This window comes from Lotus japonicus, chromosome 1, assembly GCF_012489685.1.
Source record: "Lotus japonicus ecotype B-129 chromosome 1, LjGifu_v1.2".
Taxonomy (NCBI): Eukaryota; Viridiplantae; Streptophyta; class Magnoliopsida; order Fabales; family Fabaceae; genus Lotus; species Lotus japonicus.
Window position 1 is genome coordinate 113,758,010 of NC_080041.1, and position 19,206 is coordinate 113,777,215.

General features: G+C 37.4%; 2 protein-coding genes across 2 annotated transcripts; both read left to right on the plus strand.

The window, feature by feature from the left end:
- Nucleotides 1-1,126: 1,126 nt before the first annotated feature.
- LOC130729458 (SNF2 domain-containing protein CLASSY 4-like) lies at nucleotides 1,127-6,903 on the plus strand. The gene is made up of 3 exons (XM_057581236.1): nucleotides 1,127-3,758; nucleotides 4,144-4,287; nucleotides 4,738-6,903. Exons 1-3 carry the CDS (start codon nucleotides 1,653-1,655, stop codon nucleotides 6,694-6,696), a joined length of 4,209 nt encoding a protein of 1,402 aa, XP_057437219.1. The 5' UTR covers nucleotides 1,127-1,652; the 3' UTR covers nucleotides 6,697-6,903.
- A 4,441-nt stretch (nucleotides 6,904-11,344) lies between these two features.
- LOC130729459 (SNF2 domain-containing protein CLASSY 4-like) lies at nucleotides 11,345-16,651 on the plus strand. Its single transcript, XM_057581237.1, has 3 exons — nucleotides 11,345-13,506; nucleotides 13,890-14,033; nucleotides 14,472-16,651. Exons 1-3 carry the CDS (start codon nucleotides 11,545-11,547, stop codon nucleotides 16,428-16,430), a joined length of 4,065 nt encoding a protein of 1,354 aa, XP_057437220.1. The 5' UTR covers nucleotides 11,345-11,544; the 3' UTR covers nucleotides 16,431-16,651.
- Nucleotides 16,652-19,206: the final 2,555 nt, after the last annotated feature.

Consider the following 19,206-nt stretch of genomic DNA (forward strand, 5'->3'; position numbering starts at 1 on the left):
TACAATTTATGAAAATTGTTTTGGGACAATTGCCCCCTCTTCTACCAGGTGGATCCGTTCCTTGAATTGAAGGTGTTTGTGCCTCAATGAGTCTAAATGGTCACTTGGAAAATGCTCAACAAGGGTCTTTTGACGAACGCCGAACCGAAAGGGTGCATCGCGGACTAGCCTCGTTGAATTCGTGTCTAGTGTGTGGGGCAACATCTGAAACGACTTTGCATGTTCTGCGTGATTTCCATCAAGGTTCTCAGATATAGTCTTGGTTGCTTCACGGTTTAGTGGTGCATGGATTTTTTTTCACTTGATTTTCGCCCCTGGTTGTAGCGTAATTCTATCACGGATTGATTAGCTAGTGTGACTCTATTGTTTCCTTTTGGGGTTTGTATTCTCCCATCTGCGTTTGTTGGTTGTCGTCGCTATCTTAGGATAGACGTCGGGGTGGGCCTGTTCCCATGACCTTTTGACCCTGGTGCTTAGTGCTTTTGTATGGAGCTACACCTTCTAACAAAATTAAAAGGTGGTGGATTTGTTCATGCCGACATATATGAGACTAGTTCACTCGAGACTATGAGATCAGATGTAGTGGATAAGTTTCTCCCTACAAATGTTTCTCTATACACATCTCGAACTCTCAATTAAATGGTAAGGAGTCGAACTTTGTACCAACTGTACTAGACGACCTTGTTAGTGTTTTTTTCATCGTCTAACATATGTACTTCATCTGTCTAATACTATAAGTCACTTTTCTAAGTTTTTTTTGTCCCAAAATATAATTCACTTTACGATATCTATGCATCCTTAAATTTTTCCTCCATGTTTACCTTTATAACATTAAAAGAATTTTCCCACTTTCCAATATTTTTCCTTGTTTTTAGGCCACCATCATTTATATCTACTAAAAAACTTTCAAAACTTTTTCTTATCGGTGTAAGGTGATTTTAGAGATAATCGAACATTAATATGGAAAGAGAAGTATAAGAAAATTATTTAAATTGATAAACTTTTAAATAAGTGTAATTTAGGAAAAAATATATGAATTTAATACTTCAAACAAATTTTAACTACTTTTCTTAATCCTTATAATAATGAGTAGTTAGGTTTGGATGTGTTTCAACCTTGTTAAAAACACATTTTGCTTAAGTACAATGTTTAGGATACCTTTCCTCTCATAATACTCCATTCTACTTAGCTGGATTCATGATCCACCTTTGTGAAAAGTTATAAAAGAAAAAAAAACAAGTAGAATACTGAAATTGCTAAAAAAACAAAAAACCATTGCTTACATAATTAATTAGGATAGTATCTTTTCTTTGAATATCTTTGACTTATTGACATTTTCTATTCAGAAGACCTTTCAGTTTCCTATATTTGGCGCCTATCTATCAAACCAAACATCACTCTCTGCTCTGCACTTTCATTACACTTTTCTTCAGTTTCTCTCTCTCTCTCTCTCTCTCTCTCTCTCTCTGTCTCTTCCGTTTTCATTTCTCCCTGTTTCTTCCATAACTACGCCATTACTTCTTACACACTCTTTCAGTTTTGTCTTTTTTTTCTCACCTTCTTGCATACCCCATTGTCATAACTTCTCTAGGTTGATTCTGCTGTGGAAAAAAGGAACGATTTTGCTTCGTGGGTATCATCGTTTTTTTACCATGGCGAGTAGCAGGACTCGTAGCAAGAAGGCGACGCAGTTCTGTAGTCTCCCACTGAGAGGATCAATATTCGGTAAATCCAAGCGTGGAAGGAAGAAGAGAGTGCAGGAAAATGAAGGTGAGCCTCGTGTGCCTTATATCAGTTTAAGCTCCAGTGAAGAAGAAGATGATGAAGGGGTCTCTGTTTTGAGAAGTGTAACTGAAAACAAGGGTGGTTTTGGAGCTGCTGAGGGGAAACAGTGGAGGAGAAGTGGTTTGAAGGGGAAAAGGGTAGCTGAATATGATGTTGTATTTATGGGAGAATGTGTAGATACAGGAGAAGTTGGTTCTGGCTTTGGTAGTAAGCGAAGGAAGGAATCGGCAGAGATGATTGAAATCGGTGATAGTGATGATGATAATGGGAGTGAAATGGGTAGACAGGTGCCTGTGCATGGTGTTGATGTTAAACAAGAAGAACAAGACATGGATGTGGATGTTAAAGGTAAACAACATGTTGTGGTTGTGAGTAGTTCAGAAAATGAAGATAGTGGGAGTGATTCCGAGAAGAATGTATTTGAGGGTTTTGTTGGTGGTGGAGAGGGAGACAAGAGTGAGAGAGGTGAAATGTGTCCTGAATCTGACGACCAAGGTCGAAATTTTCACAGTGATGGATGTGGTTGGGCACCTGGAGTACCGCTTGTATTTCATTTGGATGGAAATCAGAGTGAGGATATAAGTAGTGAGGCTCAAAGTGGTTCAGCTGGTGATGGAGATGTTGGTGATGATATTGGATCTTCCTCTGAGAGTGCGGATGAAAACTCCAGTGATGAGGATTTTAGAGCTGAGGAGGTATCAGGTTCGAACCGCGAGTCTTCTTCGTCTGATGAGTCTTCCTCTTATGATGATGACAATGAGAAGCGGCGGCGGGGTAGACCACCTAGATGTTCAGAATGTTCAGGATGTTCTAGGCCTTCTAATGATCAAGCACATGAGGATAAGAAGAAACAAGATAGCTCTAGATCTCATCATAAAGTGTTGTTACGAAGAAGGACAAGAGATTCAACAAAGGTTGATAACAGTGAGAGGGCTGATAATAGTGAGAAAATTAGTCCCATTGCTGATGCTAGTGACAGTGTGATTGGGGATCTTGGCACTCATGGAGGAGGAGAAGAGCATCATGATAAAAAGGGGTTTGAAGAAAAGGTTGATAATGTGTTGTTACGGAAAAGGACTAGAGTTTCAACAAAGGTTGATAACAGTGAGAGGGTTGATAATAGTGAGAGAATTAGTCCCACTGCTGATGCTAAAGACAGTGAGATTGGTGATCTTGGTACTCAGGGAGGAGAAGAAGAGCATCATGATCAAAAGGGGTTTGAAGAAAAGGGTGATGATACTCATCAGGTAGATATCCCGCAGCGAGCTTATGAGGAGAAACCCCCATTGAAGCGCAACTTCATGGAGGATGAACCATTGGATAATTTGTGGGCTGAGATGGATTTGGGGCTTAGATCAGATGACGAAGGTTCAGTTGTTAGAACCGCGTCTTTATTGCCAAGAAAAAAAGACAAGATGGGAAGAGGGTCAGCTAAACTTGCTGATACTAATGAGCGTGTGAATGCGAATCTTGGTACTCAGGGAGGAGATTATCATCGTGGCAAAGGTTCAGTTGTTAGAAATGTTTCTTCATTGGCAAGAAAACAAGAAAAGCTGGGAGAGTCAGCTGAACATATAATCGTGGAGATCAGGGAAAGGATTCGCAAGGATCAAATTAACAGCAGCAATCATGAAAAGAAGGCATGGGGAGATAAAAAGATTGGTCACAAAGATGGGCATCACAGGTTCCATAGGATTCCATTGAAGCGGAAGGAGCAACGTTTACTTGACCTCCTTGCTGAATGCCTTCTGGGAAAGAAAAAGGAAACCAACATTGATAGAAATGGGTTCGAAGAACAGGATGATGATAATCCTCAGGTAGATACCCAGCCACCAGCTTATGGGGAGAAACCCCCATTGAAGTGGAACATTAAGGAGGCTGAAACATTGAAAAAATCGGCGTCTGAGGAAGAGTTGGATACTTTGTGGGCCGAGATGGATTTGCAGCTTAGATTAGGAGAAATCAATTCCCCGGTAAATCTTCTTGTTCTAGCTGAAAGAATAGAGGAATTTTTTGTTCAGTTCCAGTCATTTAAAAAAGGATCATTAGAATTCAGGATCATTTAAATTTAATGTTTGTATTTTCATGGGCACTATGTGTGAGTGAAGGAGTATTTCTTGAAAGCTTTATTCTGAATTCTTGATCAACTCACTGTTATTTCAAGAAGAAAATTAACTCGGCTATTTTGTGACGAGGATAATTTGCAAAACTGCACTCTTTGACTGTTTGGTTTTAATCAAAACTTATCAGAAAATTAAGTTTATTTTAAGCTTGTTCTTTGGGATGTATATGGTAATCAATAGGATGTGCAAAAGTAAGGAGAAATCAATAAGATACCTTGTGTGTTATGATGTGCAGGTTGGCATTAAAGGGAAAAATGAAGGAAGGGAAAATCAAACCTTTATTTGTAAGCACGACTTTCGTCTTGACGATGAGATTGGAGAAATTTGCAGAAAATGTTCTTGGGTTTCCACTGAGATAAAATATGTCTGGCCACCGGTGGTAAGCATGGCTTGATTATGGTTCATTGAAAACTAATTTCATTGACTTTCAGATTTTGTGGAGACGGTCAACTAATTTTGTTGGCACCTTTTATCGTAGTCTCTTTTCACTTATGAATTTAGCATAAAAAGCTGATGTGGATCACTTCCCATTGAAGTGTAATGCCCACTATTTAAGTTCTTTTGTGTCAATTTTTTTGTCCTATTTAATGTGAAGAAATGAAAGTAAAACAGCAATTGATTGCTGTGGTAGTCATAGAACCTAAATATATTTTGGCTATTTATGTTTGCACTGACTTCATTTTGATATTGTTTGAACTGATTCTACCTTGTGAGAAATGGCTATGATTTTAGTATGTTTCGCTCTGATTTTGTTATGGAGCTTGAACATGCTTAATCTAATACATTGCTAGGAAGCACTAACTTGTTGTGTCCTTGTCACACAACACAGGTGGATGAAATTCCTTCCAAAGGGTCACGGAATAGGGTGTCATCTGGTGTAGATGATGTCTTGCGCTCGTATGACGCTCGGTTCAATGCTTCTGATGGTGACAAAGACGGTGTTTCCCCTAAAAATGAAGGCACAGTTTGGGACCAGATTCCTGATGTCAAACAAAGCTTATATCCTCATCAACAAGAAGGCTTTGAGTTCATTTGGACGAATCTGGCCGGAACCTTGGACTGTCAAAGTCTGAAAACTGCTGATCCTTCTAGTGCGGGTGGGTGCATTATTTCCCATGCTCCTGGAACCGGAAAGACACGGTTGACCATTGTGTTTCTTCATACATATTTGGAAGTCTTTCCGAAATGCCGGCCGGTTATTATAGCTCCTGCTAGTATACTGAATACATGGGAAGATGAGTTCAAAAAATGGAACATAGGTGTTCCATTCCACAACCTCAACACCCTTGAATTATCTGGAAAAGAGCACTGTGATGCCACTCAAGAAGTTGACTGCTCTGGATCTGTGCATAAGAATAAGGATGCCGTACGTATGGCGAAGCTGTATTCATGGTTTAGAGAGAAGAGCATTCTGGGAATCAGCTACCAATTGTATGCGAAGCTCGCTGGGGGAAATTCCAAAAAGAAAAACAGGAACATGGGAAAAGAGAAGAAGCATGCGAGTATGAATGAGAACCCTGAAGCTGAAACCAGTGTTCTAGAAAAAGTTCTGCTTGAAGTTCCTGGTTTACTAGTTCTAGATGAAGGGCACACGCCTAGAAATCAGCGCAGTTCTATTTGGAATGTTCTGTCGAGAATTCAAACTCAGAAGCGGATCATTCTCTCTGGCACTCCTTTCCAGAACAATTTTGTGGAACTCTACAACACTCTTTGCTTGGTGAAACCATCCTTTCCTGACATGATACCGCCGGAACTCAAAAAGTTCTGTCAGAGTAGACTAATGCAGGAAAGGAAAGCATCTCAAGATTTCACTTGGGAACAGGTCTCTCCGGGAAACATCACAACAGGAAATCCTTCTGATGTAAAGATACAGCAGTTGAAATTGTGGATGGATCCGTTCGTTCACGTTCACAAAGGAAGCATTCTTCAAGAAAACCTTCCTGGTTTGAGGGATTGTGTGCTGATTTTGAAGCCTGACAGTTTGCAGAAAGAAATTCTAGAGAGCATTGAAAGTTCTCAGAGCCTCCTCAACTTTGAACATAAGTTAGTTCTCGCATCTGTCCATCCGTCGCTTTTCCTCTGCTGTACTTTGACAGAGAAAGAAGAATCTGTTGTTGACAGGGACCGGTTGGAAAAACTTAGATCGAACCCTTATGTAGGTGCCAAAACCAGATTCTTGGTAGAGTTTGTGAGGCTGTGTGAGGCGGTCAACGAGAAAGTTCTTGTGTTTAGCCAATTTATTGATCCTTTGAATTTAATCATGAACCAACTCAAGTCAAATTTTGATTGGATTGAGGGGCAGGAAGTGTTGTGTATGTGTGGAAAGCTTGATCAAAAGAAAAAGCAGCACATGATTCATGGCTTCAATGATGAAAAGAGCCGAGCAAAGGTGCTTCTTGCATCCACAAAAGCCTGTTCAGAGGGAATCAACTTGGTTGGCGCTTCGAGAGTCGTGCTCCTGGATGTTGTGTGGAATCCATCAGTGGAAAGGCAAGCTATTAGCCGAGCGTATAGACTTGGCCAAAAGAAGGTTGTTTACACATATCACCTAATCACACAAGACACCGCTGAATATGCAAAGTATTGTAAACAGGCCGAAAAGGACCGGATATCTGAACTGGTTTTCTCAGATCGAAATGCTGAAAATGATAGATCAAAGAGTGGTGCAGTAAATTTAGAGGATAACGTTCTTGATATGATGAAAGATCATGACAAACTCAAGGACTTGTTTGGTGAGTGTGTGGTACAACCAAAGGAGAAATATTTGATTGAGAGTTTTGGCTCTTGATTCGTTGAGGACTTAAATTGATTAAAAATGGTTGTGCATGATTCAGTCATCTTTTTGTTTGTGGCAGTTAAATGTTACACTTCTGTTCTGTATACAGTTACAACTCTGCTAAATGCCTAAATAGTTGAATATTTTTTGTATGTGCAAGGGTCACTTTCTTTGTTGCACCAGTTATTTCTAGGATAATTAGTCAAGAGACTCTTTTCTTTAACCCCATGAAGATATATCAAATAGTCAAATTCAGTAATACATTGATCTTATTTCTTGTCAATGATGTTGGTATCATACGAGTATCGCTTTGTCAATAGCGCTCTAAATCCCTTAAAGTGCCTTCAGAAGTGCTCCCTGCTGCGCAGCAGCAGGGGGCTGAGTTACGTTCTTATCAATAAATTTTCAACAGATTTATATGATTTCTGTCTTTAACTTCCTCTTTTGCAGTCAAACATCTTTATCTCATTGTTTTTTCCCCCACTTAAAATGATGAGACTTTAGTTGTGTCTGTGTATGTTCTTTATCATCATTCATTTCTGGTCTGGTGCAATAACAATTTCTTTGTTCACTGATCAGTTTTATCTTAAAGGAGTACATAATTTTGCATGAGTTGGATATTCTTATTATCTATTTGCCTAAGCAAACATCTTCTGGAGAGTTTGGTGAAATAGAACAATTACTGTCTTGAAATTTTATGAATTTCATGGTTCAGATATTATATATGTTTCAAATTATATATATGTGTGTTTATTTATTAACTTGTCTACTTTCATGGTTCTGATATGATTCAAGCAATTTGATGAGTACTTGGAAGTTGGAGTCAGTTAGTTAGTTAGTTACCATAGAGTTAGTTAGTTTGTTAAGGCTTAGCCTATAAATAAGGGAGTGTAAAGAGGGTTTAGTATCTTTGGGATCATTTGGGAATTGGGAATTAGGAGAGTGATGAGTCTCTCGAATACTCATCTGTTTCTTGTACATTTTTCTGTTGAATAATATCAGGGTTTCATCACAATTCGTGTCAATTCTTTGTTATTTTCATTGCGGGAGGGGGATTTCTCAAGCTACAATTAGGATAAAAAGATACATGTTACCAAGAGAAGTTTCTTGGAACTAGGTTGCAAGTTATTTTAAAATTTTGTACATTGAACTTTCCAGAATATTGGAGACTACAGTTTAAGGGATTTCTCATGTTCTCCATGCAGTGTATCCTAAAACATTTAATTATTTCAGGAAGTTTTGTGTATGCTTTGCACAAAAAATCATTTTGAGATGATATCAATTTCATTGTCCTTTTTTAAATGCGTCCGTTTTATTCAGGTGCTGGAGTTCACGATGAGACATCACTACTAATGGAAAATGGTGGTGTTTCTGCTACTCCAGAAACTCAAAGAAGCTCTATTCAATATTCATGTTATCAGTTGTAGCTATGAGGAGAAAACTGAATGGGGGCTAGTTAGCTATAAACACAATGGCACTCATCTTTTACCTCATGTTCAATTTCAATATAATCTATTTATGATTTCTATTCCCTGTCTCATCCTATTTTCACATTATTACCATAAAAAACAAAGATCCTATAAATTAAGCTCAAATCTAAAATAGGCGAGGTTTGAAGTGTTTTCACATTACGAGGATGTAACTTGTCTACCACTAGGCCAACATCTTGTTGGTATGGGTATTAAAAGATATATACAGTTTTAAAACTTCAATTTAAATTCTACCATTAAAATTTCTCAAAACTTCCATCACCATTAATGAAAATTATAGCTTCATTGACTAAATTTTGGTAATACTGTATGTTACTACTACTGGAGCACATCTTTATGAGCAGAAAAGAAAACTGGTTGTTACCAATGCAGCTGACCATGACTTAAGCTTTCTTTGTTACCCATGCAAGTTGACTGTTAGTATGTTTTGTAACTACTAAGCAGTTAATTAGTAAAATTTATCTGTTTAATATTTTTATATAATGTTTTTATTCTTTTAATACTATTGATTAATTCTAAATAGCTAGAATCATCTTGATGAGATAGAGACGGGGTGGAACTCTCCCTTAATAGCGCAATTGGTCCCTGTACGACAGGATTATTGCTCTCCAACCTCTTTTTGATGGCAATTCTACAGTTGCGTGGATTCATACTAATGATGTCAATTTTTCAGTTGCTTCAGCTTATGGGGTAATTAAGGGGCATTCAAACCTCCCTTAAGTCAGCTTGTCGTCCACAATTTGGAGCTGGAAATGTGATGCTGTGTTGAGTCTGCTTTTTCTAGGTTAGGCTAGTATATAGCTTTTTTTATTTAATGTAATGATGAAATGCAGAACCTAATTAGATAGGTTGCTTGTTTCAGTTGATTTAATTTTTTTTTTGCAACACAGTCATAATTACAATTGAAAACTTATCTGCTACTCAATGTATTTTGTATTTTGTATAAGTATGTCTTTTAATGAATGAAAATTAACTGTTGTTATTCCTCTCCATTCATACCTAACAAATTGGTATCAAGAGCTCATTTGATATTAAGGGTGTGTTTGGAAAACTCATATAGGATCCACATTTGACCTCGATCTATGTTTTCAGAAGCAATAAATAGTTACTTTTGGATTTTTGGATCCACGTTTGCCCTCTCCAGATTTGAATGCCATGAGAGGGAACTCTGAGCATGAGAGAATTTTTTTTTAGTGAGGAACCCACAAACTAGAATGACATCCAATAGTTCTTCCTTGTCTCCGCCTCCTTTATTTGCATAAAAACACTTTTCTCTTCGTCCTCAATTATAAGTTATTTTTACCAAATTTTCTATGATTAAAAAAAGTAGTTCCTAACAATAAATTTGCAAAAAAAAATAAAATCAACTTTCCTAAATTACCCATAAATTTCTTTCTCCAAATTAAAAACTTATCAAAATTTACAATATTTTTCATAATAAAGATGAGGCTAACATTCAAAAAAAAGGATTAATGCTTCATTATTTTATAGTGACTTAAAATAAGGGAAAAAGTCTTAAAAAGTGACTTATAAATGGGCATCGAGGGAGTAGGTTTTTTAGAATGCAAAAATGAAAACTTGTCTAAAAGCTCAGTTTATAGGATAGTAGTACATAATGAAGTTTGTATCAAGATTCTAAATTTTGAAAAAACAAAAGAGGCATGGGACAAGTTAAAGGAGGAGTACCAAGGCACTAAAAGAATGTAAGAAGAATAAGTCCAAAATGTATTTGATGTGGATTGCTAGGTATTATAAGAGATTAATTTCTATGTATATTATAATTATTTAGTTTTGTGATTATGTATGGATTTTATTTCATTTCGGATTATATCAAATTGAGACCCCAGCACAAATGAAAATGGGAAAAAAAGCATATCAAGTCAATGAAATCTTAAAGATCAAATAAACACCAAGGGCCTATTTAGGAGCCGAGAAAGGAAATACCGAAATAGTATGAAGTCAATACAGAAATTTTGAAAGAATTCTCCCCTAACAAAATTTCATTCATGCCTAAATAGAAAATACTGTATGTTTTCGATAAAATAACATTTGCTTATTTTACTAGAGAGCAATAATTTTGACAATTGATCTGTCAAATATACGGCATTAGCTATGCAGCAGGTAAATAAGTGAAAAGAAAGGAAGAATTACCCTTAACCATAACCCATGTACAGAAGTTGCAAGTCAAACAAGTGATTTGTCTTGGTGTAATATAGAAGTTGCTTCCAGTTCATGAATTTGACATGATTTACAGATTTAGTAAAGAATTTGACTGAAACACAAATTCAGGCATCATTTATTTTTAGGGTTTCAAGTTGAAAGTTTTATCTCATTAGTCATCAGCCATTTTTTCATGGAAAAATGAAATATTATGTAGTTAAATACTTTATATATCAATCAGCACATTTGACTTGGCATTCTCTTTCTCCATAATCGCATAAATATTGTAAAAGCTACTCATAATAGCTTCTAAACATATGCAATTCATGCTGTGATGTGATGATTTTTCCAAACAGAAATTGTTAAAATTAATATAATTTTTTTTGCACGCTCTAGTTAATTTCAAAGAGGAAACACCTCAGTATATTAAACTCAGCTCATAACAATTTGATGAACTATCCATTATCAACAATTTGCAATAAGGCAGAAACTTTCTAACAATTACAAGGAACCCATAATTCATCTATGTTGAGAACCCTAAATGTTGGTAAAAACTAAAAAAGAGTGTAGAAGGTGAAATCAACGGAGAGAGAGATTGAACAGATACATGTTAAACTTGACTTCTATTCAACCCTAAATATTTACACTCGAACCCGTCCCTAGACTGAAGAAACTAGACGAGATATGGGTCTAAAGGAAATGGGTCAGGACGGGTCAATGGACACGGTCGAGTCCTATACACTCCTATACACTCCTATACACCCCTACTGGATACCCTTGACTCGCCTCCAATAAAAAATTAGATTTCATAATTTAGTTTTGTGAAAAAATAGAAAAGAAAAAAGCAATTAAAAGACTGAAATTGATAAAAAGAGAAAAAGAAAGCATAGCTAGCATAGCAACTTTGTATTCTAGTTGTAGTAGCTTGTTTGAAAATCCTTGACTTTTGTGACGTTTATATGTCTTTCATACTGATACTGTGACAAATAGTCCTTACAGAACACGCTTCACTTCTTCAAGTTTACCGCGCCAACCAACTGCATTCTCTGCTCTCTGCTGCTTCCTTCCTGCACTTCATTCACTTGTGACATTATTGTTTTTCAGTTTCGTTTTACATACCCAGTTGTCTTCACGGGAAAAACGAACGATTTTGCTTCGTGGGTTGCATCGAAAACAAGACCCGAGAAGCGTTTTTGGTTTTTGTTATGCCATGGCTAGTAGCAGGATTCGTAGCAAGAAGGCGACGCAGTTCTGTAGTCTCCCACTCAGAGGATCAATATTCGGTAAATCCAAGCGTGGAAGGAAGAAGAGAGTGCAGGAAAATGAAGGTGAGCCTCGTGTGGCTTTTATCAGTTTATGCTCCAGTGAAGAAGAAGAAGATGAAGGGGTCTCTGTTTTGAGCAGTGGAGGTAAAGATGAAGGTGTGACAGAAATCAAGGGATCAGGGTTTGGAGCTGCTGAGGGGAAACAGAGTAGTTTGAAGGGGAAAAGGGTAGCTGAATCTGATGTTGTATTTATGGGAGAATGTGTGGATACAGGGGAATTTGGTTCTGGTTTTGGTAAGAAACGAAAGAGAAAATCGGCAGAGCTTATTGTAATCGGTGAAAGTGACGATGATAATGGGACTGAATTGGGTAAACAGGTGCCTGTGCACGGTGTTGATGTTAAACAAGAAGAACAAGACATGGGTGTGGATGATAAAGGTAAAAAACATGTTGTGGTTGTGAGTAGTTCAGAAAATGAAGACAGTGGGAGTGATTCTGAGAAGAATGGATTTCAGGGTTTTGTTGGTGGTGGAGAGGGAGACAAGAGTGACAGAGGTGAAAAGTGTTCTGAATCTGACGACCAAGGTCCAAATTTTCACAGTGATGGGTGTGGTTGGGCACCTAAAGAGCCGATTGTAATTAATTTTGATGGAAATAATCTGAGTGAGGATGAAAGTAGTGAGGCTCAAAGTGGTTCAGCTGGTGATGAAGATGTTGATGATGATATTGGATCTTCCTCTGAGAGTGAGGATGAAAACTCCAGTGATGAGGATTTTAGAGCTGAGGAGGTGTCAGGTTCAAACTGCGAGTTTTCTTCGTCTGATGAGTCTTCCTCTTATGATGATGACAATGAGAAGCGGCTGCGGCCGGGTAGACCTAGGTATTCAGGATGTTCTAGGCCTTGTAATGATCAAGCGCATGAGGAGGATAAGAAGAAACAAGATAGCTCTAGATCTCATCATAATGTGTTGTTACGAAGAAGGACAAGAGATTCAACAAAGGTCGATAACAGTGAGAGGGTTGATAATAGTGAGAGAAATAGTCCCATTGCTGATGCTAGTGACAGTGTGATTGGGGATCTTGGTACTCAGGGAGGCGGAGAAGAGCATCATGATAAAAAGGGGATTGAAGAAAAGGATGATGATACTCATCAGGTAGATACCCTGCTGCAAGCTTATGAGGAGAAACCCCTATTGAAGCGGAACTTTATGGAGGATGAACCATTGGAAAAATCGGAGTCTAAGGAAGAGTTGGACTGTTTGTGGGCTGAGATGGATTTGGGGCTTAGATCAGATGACGAAGGTTCAGTTGTTAGAATCGCGTCTTCATTGCCAAGAAAAAAAGACAGGATGGGAAGAGAGTCAGCTAAACTTGCTGATACTAATGAGCGTGTGAATGCGAATCTTGGTACTCAGGGAGGAGAAGATCATCATGACAAAGGTTCAGTTGTTAGAAATGTTTCTTCATTGCCAAGAAAACAAGAAAAGCTGGGAGAGTCAGCTGAACATAAAATCGTGGAGAACGGGGGAAGGGTTTGCAAAGGTCGAATTAACACAAGCAATCATGAAAAGAAAGCACGGGTGGATAAAAGATTTGGTAACAAAGATGGGCATCACAGGGTCCATACGATGCCATTGAAGCGGAAGGAGCAACAGTTGCTTGATCTCCTTGCTGAGTGCCTTTTGGGAAAGCAAAAGGAAACCAAGGGAGATAGAAATGGGTTTGAAGAGCATGATGATGATAATCCTCAGGTAGATACTCGGTCACCAGCTTATGGGGAGAAACCCCCATTGAAGTGGAACATTAAGGAGGCTGAACCATTGAAAAAATCGGCGTCTGAGCAAGAGCTGGATACTTTGTGGGCTGAGATGGATTTCCAGCTTATATTAGAAGAAATCAATTCCCCGGTAAATCTTCTTGTACTAGCTGAAAGAATGAAGGATTTTTTTGTTCAGTTCAAGTTATTAAAAAAAGGATCATTAGAATTCAGGATCATTTAAATTTAATGTTTGTATTTTCATGGGCACTATATGTGAGTGAAGGAGTATTTCTTGAAAGCTTTATTCTGAATTCTTGTTCAACTCACTGTTATTTCAAGAAGAAAATTAACAAGTATTTTGTGACGAGGATAATTTGCAAAACTGCACTCATTGACTGTTTGGTTTTATTCAAAACTTATCAGAAAATTAAGTTTATTTTGGGCTTGTTCTTTGTGATGTATATGGTAATCAATATAATGTGCAAAAGTAAGGAGAAATCAATAAGATACCTTGTGTGTTATGATGTGCAGGTTGACATTATAGGGAATAATGAAGGAAGGGAAAATCAAACCTTTATTTGTAAGCACGACTTTCGCATTGACGATGAGATTGGAGAAATTTGCAGAAAATGTTCTTGGGTTGCCAATGAGATAAAATATGTCTGGCCACCGGTGGTAAGCATGTCTTGATTATGGTTCATTGAAAACTAATTTCCTTGACTTTCAGCTTTTGTGGAGATGGTCAACTAATATTTTTGGCACCTTTAATCGTAGTTTCTTTTCACATATGAATTTAGCATAAAAAGCTGATGTGGATCATTTCCCATTGAAGTGTAATGCTCACTATTTAAGTTATTTTTTGTCCCATGTAATGTGAAAAAATGAACGTAAAACAGCAATTTATTGCTGTGGTAGTCATAGAACCTAAATATATTTTGGCTATTTATGTTTGCACTGACTTCATTCTGATATTCTTTGAACTGATTCTACCTTGTTAGAAATGGCTTTGATTTTAGTATGTTTCGCTCTGATTTTGTGATGGAGTTTGAACATGCTTAATCTAATACATTGCTAGGAAGCACTAACTTGTTGTGTCCTTGTCACACAACACAGGTGGATGAATATCCTTCCAAAGGGTCACGGAATAGGGTGTCATCTGGTGTAGATACCGTCTTGCACTCTTATGATGATCGGTTCAATATTTCTGAGGGTGACAAAGACGGTGTTTCCCCTCAAAATGAAGGCACAGTTTGGGACCTGATTCCTGATATCAAACAAAGCCTCTATCCTCATCAACAAGCAGGCTTTAAGTTCATTTGGACGAATTTGGCCCGGACCATGAACCTTCACAATCTGAAGACTGCTGATCCTTCCAGTGCGGGTGGGTGCATTATTTCCCATGCGCCTGGAACCGGAAAGACAAGGTTAACAATCGTGTTTCTTCAGACATATCTGGAAGTGTTTCCGAAATGCCGACCGGTAATTATTGCTCCTGCTATTATATTGCGTACTTGGGAAGATGAGTTCAAAAAATGGAACATAGGTGTTCCGTTCCACAACCTCAACACCCCTGAACTATCTGGAAAAGAGCACATTGATGCCACTAATGAGGTTGACTGCTCTGGATCACCGCATAAGAATAAGGATGCCGTTCGTATGGCGAAGTTGTATTCATGGTTCAAAGAGAAGAGCATTCTGGGAATCAGCTACCAATTGTTCGAGAAGCTTGCAGGGGGAAATTCCAATAAGAAAAACAGGAACATGAGAAAAGAGAAGAAGCATGCGAGTATGAAAGAGAACCCTGAACCTGAAACCAGTGTTCTGGGAAAAGTTCTGCTTGAAGTTCCTGGTTTGCTAGTTCTAGATGAAGGGCACACGCCTAGAAATCAGCGCAGCTCTATTTGGAATGTTCTGTCGAGAATTCAAACTCAGAAGCGGATCATTCTCTCTGGCACTCCTTTCCAGAACAATTTTGTGGAACTCTACAACACTCTTTGCTTGGTGAAACCATCCTTTCCTGACATGATACCGCCGGAACTCAAAAAGTTCTGTCAGAGTAGATTAATGCAGGAAAGGAAAGCATCTCAAGATTTCACTTGGGAACAGGTCTCTCCGGGAAACATCACAACAGGAAATCCTTCTGATGTAAAGATACAGCAGTTGAAATTGTGGATGGATCCGTTCGTTCTCGTTCACAAAGGAAGCATTCTTCAAGAAAACCTTCCTGGTTTGAGGGATTGTGTGCTGATTTTGAAGCCTGACAGTTTGCAGAAAGAAATTCTAGAGAGCATTGAAAGTTCTCAGAGCCTCCTCAACTTTGAACATAAGTTAGTTCTCGCATCTGTCCATCCATCGCTTTTCCTCTGCTGTACTTTGACAGAGAAAGAAGAATCTGTTGTTGACAGGGACCGGTTGGAAAAACTTAGATGGAACCCTTATGTAGGTGCCAAAACCAGATTCTTGGTAGAGTTTGTGAGGCTGTGTGAGGCGGTCAACGAGAAAGTTCTTGTGTTTAGCCAATTTATTGATCCTTTGAATTTAATCATGGACCAACTCAAGTCAAATTTTGATTGGATTGAGGGGCAGGAAGTGTTGTGTATGTGTGGAAAGCTTGATCAAAAGAAAAAGCAGCACATGATTCATGGCTTCAATGATGAAAAGAGCCGAGCAAAGGTGCTTCTTGCATCCACAAAAGCCTGTTCAGAGGGAATCAACTTGGTTGGCGCTTCGAGAGTCGTGCTCCTGGATGTTGTGTGGAATCCATCAGTGGAAAGGCAAGCTATTAGCCGAGCGTATAGACTTGGCCAAAAGAAGGTTGTTTACACATATCACCTAATCACACAAGACACCGCTGAATATGCAAAGTATTGTAAACAGGCCGAAAAGGACCGGATATCTGAACTGGTTTTCTCAGATCGAAATGCTGAAAATGATAGATCAAAGAGTGGTGCAGTAAATTTAGAGGATAACGTTCTTGATATGATGAAAGATCATGACAAACTCAAGGACTTGTTTGGTGAGTGTGTGGTACAACCAAAGGAGAAATATTTGATTGAGAGTTTTGGCTCTTGATTCGTTGAGGACTTAAAATGGTTGTGCATGATTCAGTCATCTTTTTGTTTGTGGCAGTTAAATGTTACACTTCTGTTCTGTATACAGTTACAACTCTGCTAAATAGCTGAATATTTTTTGTATGTGCAAGGGTCACTTTCTTTGTTGCACCAGTTATTTCTAGGATAATTAGTCAAGAGACTCTTTTCTTTAACCCCATGAAGATATATCAAATAGTCAAATTCCGTAATACATTGATCTTATTTCTTATCAATGATGTTGGTATCATACGAGTACCGCTTTGTCAATAGCGCCCTAAATCCCTTAAAGTGCCTTCAGAAGTGCTCCCTGCTGCGCAGCAGCAGGGGGCTGTTATGTTCTTATCAATAAATTTTCAACAGATTTATATGATTTCTGTCTTTAACTTCCTCTTTTGCAGTCAAACATCTTTATCTCATTGCTTTTTCCCCCACTTAAAATGATGAGACTTTAGTTGTGTCTGTATGTTCTTTATCATCATTCATTTCTGGTCTGGTGCAATGACAATTTATTTGTTCACTGATCAGTTTTATCATAAAGGAGTACATAATTTTGCATGAGTTGGATATTCTTATTATCTATTTGCCTAAGCAAACATCTTCTGGAGAGTTTGGTGAAATAGAACAATTACTGTCTTGAAATTTTATGAATTTCATGGTTCAGATATTATATATGTTTCAAATTATATATATGTGTGTTTATTTATTGACTTGTCTACTTTCATGGTTCTGATATGATTCAAGCAATTCGTGTCAATTCTTTGTTATTTTCATTGCGGGAGGGGGATTTCTCAAGCTACAATTAGGATAAAAAGATACATGTTACCAAGAGAAGTTTCTTGGAACTAGGTTGCAAGTTATTTTAAAATTTTGTACATTGAACTTTCCAGAATATTGGAGACTACAGTTTAAGGGATTTCTCATGTTCTCCATGCAGTGTATCCTAAAACATTTAATTATTTCAGGAAGTTTTGTGTATGCTTTGCACAAAAAATCATTTTGAGATGATATCAATTTCATTGTCCTTTTTTCAATGCGTCCGTTTTATTCAGGTGCTGGAGTTCACGATGAGACATCACTACTAATGGAAAATGGTGGTGTTTCTGCTACTCCAGAAACTCAAAGAAGCTCTATTCAATATTCATGTTATCAGTTGTAGCTATGAGGAGAAAACTGAATGGGGGAAGTTAGGTATAAACACAATGGCACTCATCTTTTACCTCATGTTTAATTTCAATATAATCTTTTTATGATTTCTATTCCCTGTCTCATCCTATTTTCACATTATTGCCATAAAAAACAAAGATGCTATAAACTAAGCTCAAATATAAAATAGGCGAGGTTTGAAGTATTTTCACATTACGGGGATGTAACTTGCCTACCATTAGACCAACACCTTGTTGGTATTGGTATTAAAAGATATACAGTTTTAAAACTTCAATTTGAATTCTACCATTAAAATTTCTCAAAACTTCCATCACCATTAATAAGAATTATAGCTTCATTGACTTAATTTTGGTAATACTGTATGTTACTACTACTGGAGCACATCTTTATGAGCAGAAAAGAAAACTGGTTGTTACCAATGCAGCTGACCATGACTTAAGCTTTCTTTGTTACCCATGCAAGTTGACTGTTAGTATGTTTTGTAACTACTAAGCTGTTAATTAGTAAAATTTATCTGTTTAATATTTTTATACAATGTTTTTATTCTTTTAATACTATTGATTAATTCTAAATAGCTAGAATCATCTTGATGAGATAGAGACGGGGTGGAACTCTCCTTTAATAGCGCAATTGGTCCCTGTACGACAGGATTATTGCTCTCCAGCCTCCTTTTGATGGCAATTCTCATGATACAGTTGCGTGGATTCATACTAATGATGTCAATTTTTCAGTTGCTTCAGCTTATGGGGTAATTAAGGGGCATTCAAACCTCCCTTAAGTCAGCTTGTCGTCCACAATTTGGAGCTGGAAATGTGATGCTGTGTTGAGTCTGCTTTTTCTAGGTTAGGCTAGTATATAGCTTTTTTTATTTAATGTAATGATGAAATGCAGAACATAATTAAATAGGTTGCTTGTTTCAGTTGATTTAATTTTTTTTCTTTTTTGCAACATAGTGAAAACTTATCTGCTACTCAATGTATTTTGTATAAGTATGTCTTTTAATGAATGGAAATTAATTAACTGCTGTTATTCCTCTCCATTCATACCTAACAAATTGGTATCAAGAGCTCATTTGATACTAAGGGTGTGTTTGGAAAACTCATCTAGGATCTACGTTTGGCCTCGATCTATGTTTTTAGAAGCAAGAAATATGGATTTCTGGATCCACGTTTGCCCTCTCCAGATTTGAATGCCATGAGAGGGGAGTCCGAGCATGAGAGAATTTTTTTTTAGTGAGGAACCCACAAACTAGAATGACATCCAACAGCTCTTCCTTGTCTCCGCCTCCTTTATTTGCATAAAAACACTTTTCTCTTCGTCCCCAATTATAAGTTATTTTTACCAAATTTTTTATAATTAAAAAAAGTAGTTCCTAGCAATAAATTTGCAAAAAAAAAATCAACTTTCCTAAATTACCCATAAATTTCTTTCTCCAAATTAAAAACTTATCAAAATTTACAATATTTTTCATAATAAAGATGAGGCTAACATTCAAAAAAAAATTAATGCATCATTATTTTATAGTGACTTAAAATAAGGGAAAAAAGTCTTAAAAAGTGACTTATAAATGGACATTGAGGGAGTAGGTTTTT

Bases quoted from the DNA above. Each gene is read 5' to 3' on its own strand.
- LOC130729458 (XM_057581236.1), top strand. From the start codon at position 1,653: ATGGCGAGTAGCAGGACTCGTAGCAAGAAGGCGACGCAGTTCTGTAGT. The intron at 3,759-4,143 runs GTAAATCTTCTT...TATGATGTGCAG, and splicing joins TAGGAGAAATCAATTCCCCG to GTTGGCATTAAAGGGAAAAA. The intron at 4,288-4,737 runs GTAAGCATGGCT...CACACAACACAG, and splicing joins AATATGTCTGGCCACCGGTG to GTGGATGAAATTCCTTCCAA.
- LOC130729459 (XM_057581237.1), top strand. From the start codon at position 11,545: ATGGCTAGTAGCAGGATTCGTAGCAAGAAGGCGACGCAGTTCTGTAGT. The intron at 13,507-13,889 runs GTAAATCTTCTT...TATGATGTGCAG, and splicing joins TAGAAGAAATCAATTCCCCG to GTTGACATTATAGGGAATAA. The intron at 14,034-14,471 runs GTAAGCATGTCT...CACACAACACAG, and splicing joins AATATGTCTGGCCACCGGTG to GTGGATGAATATCCTTCCAA.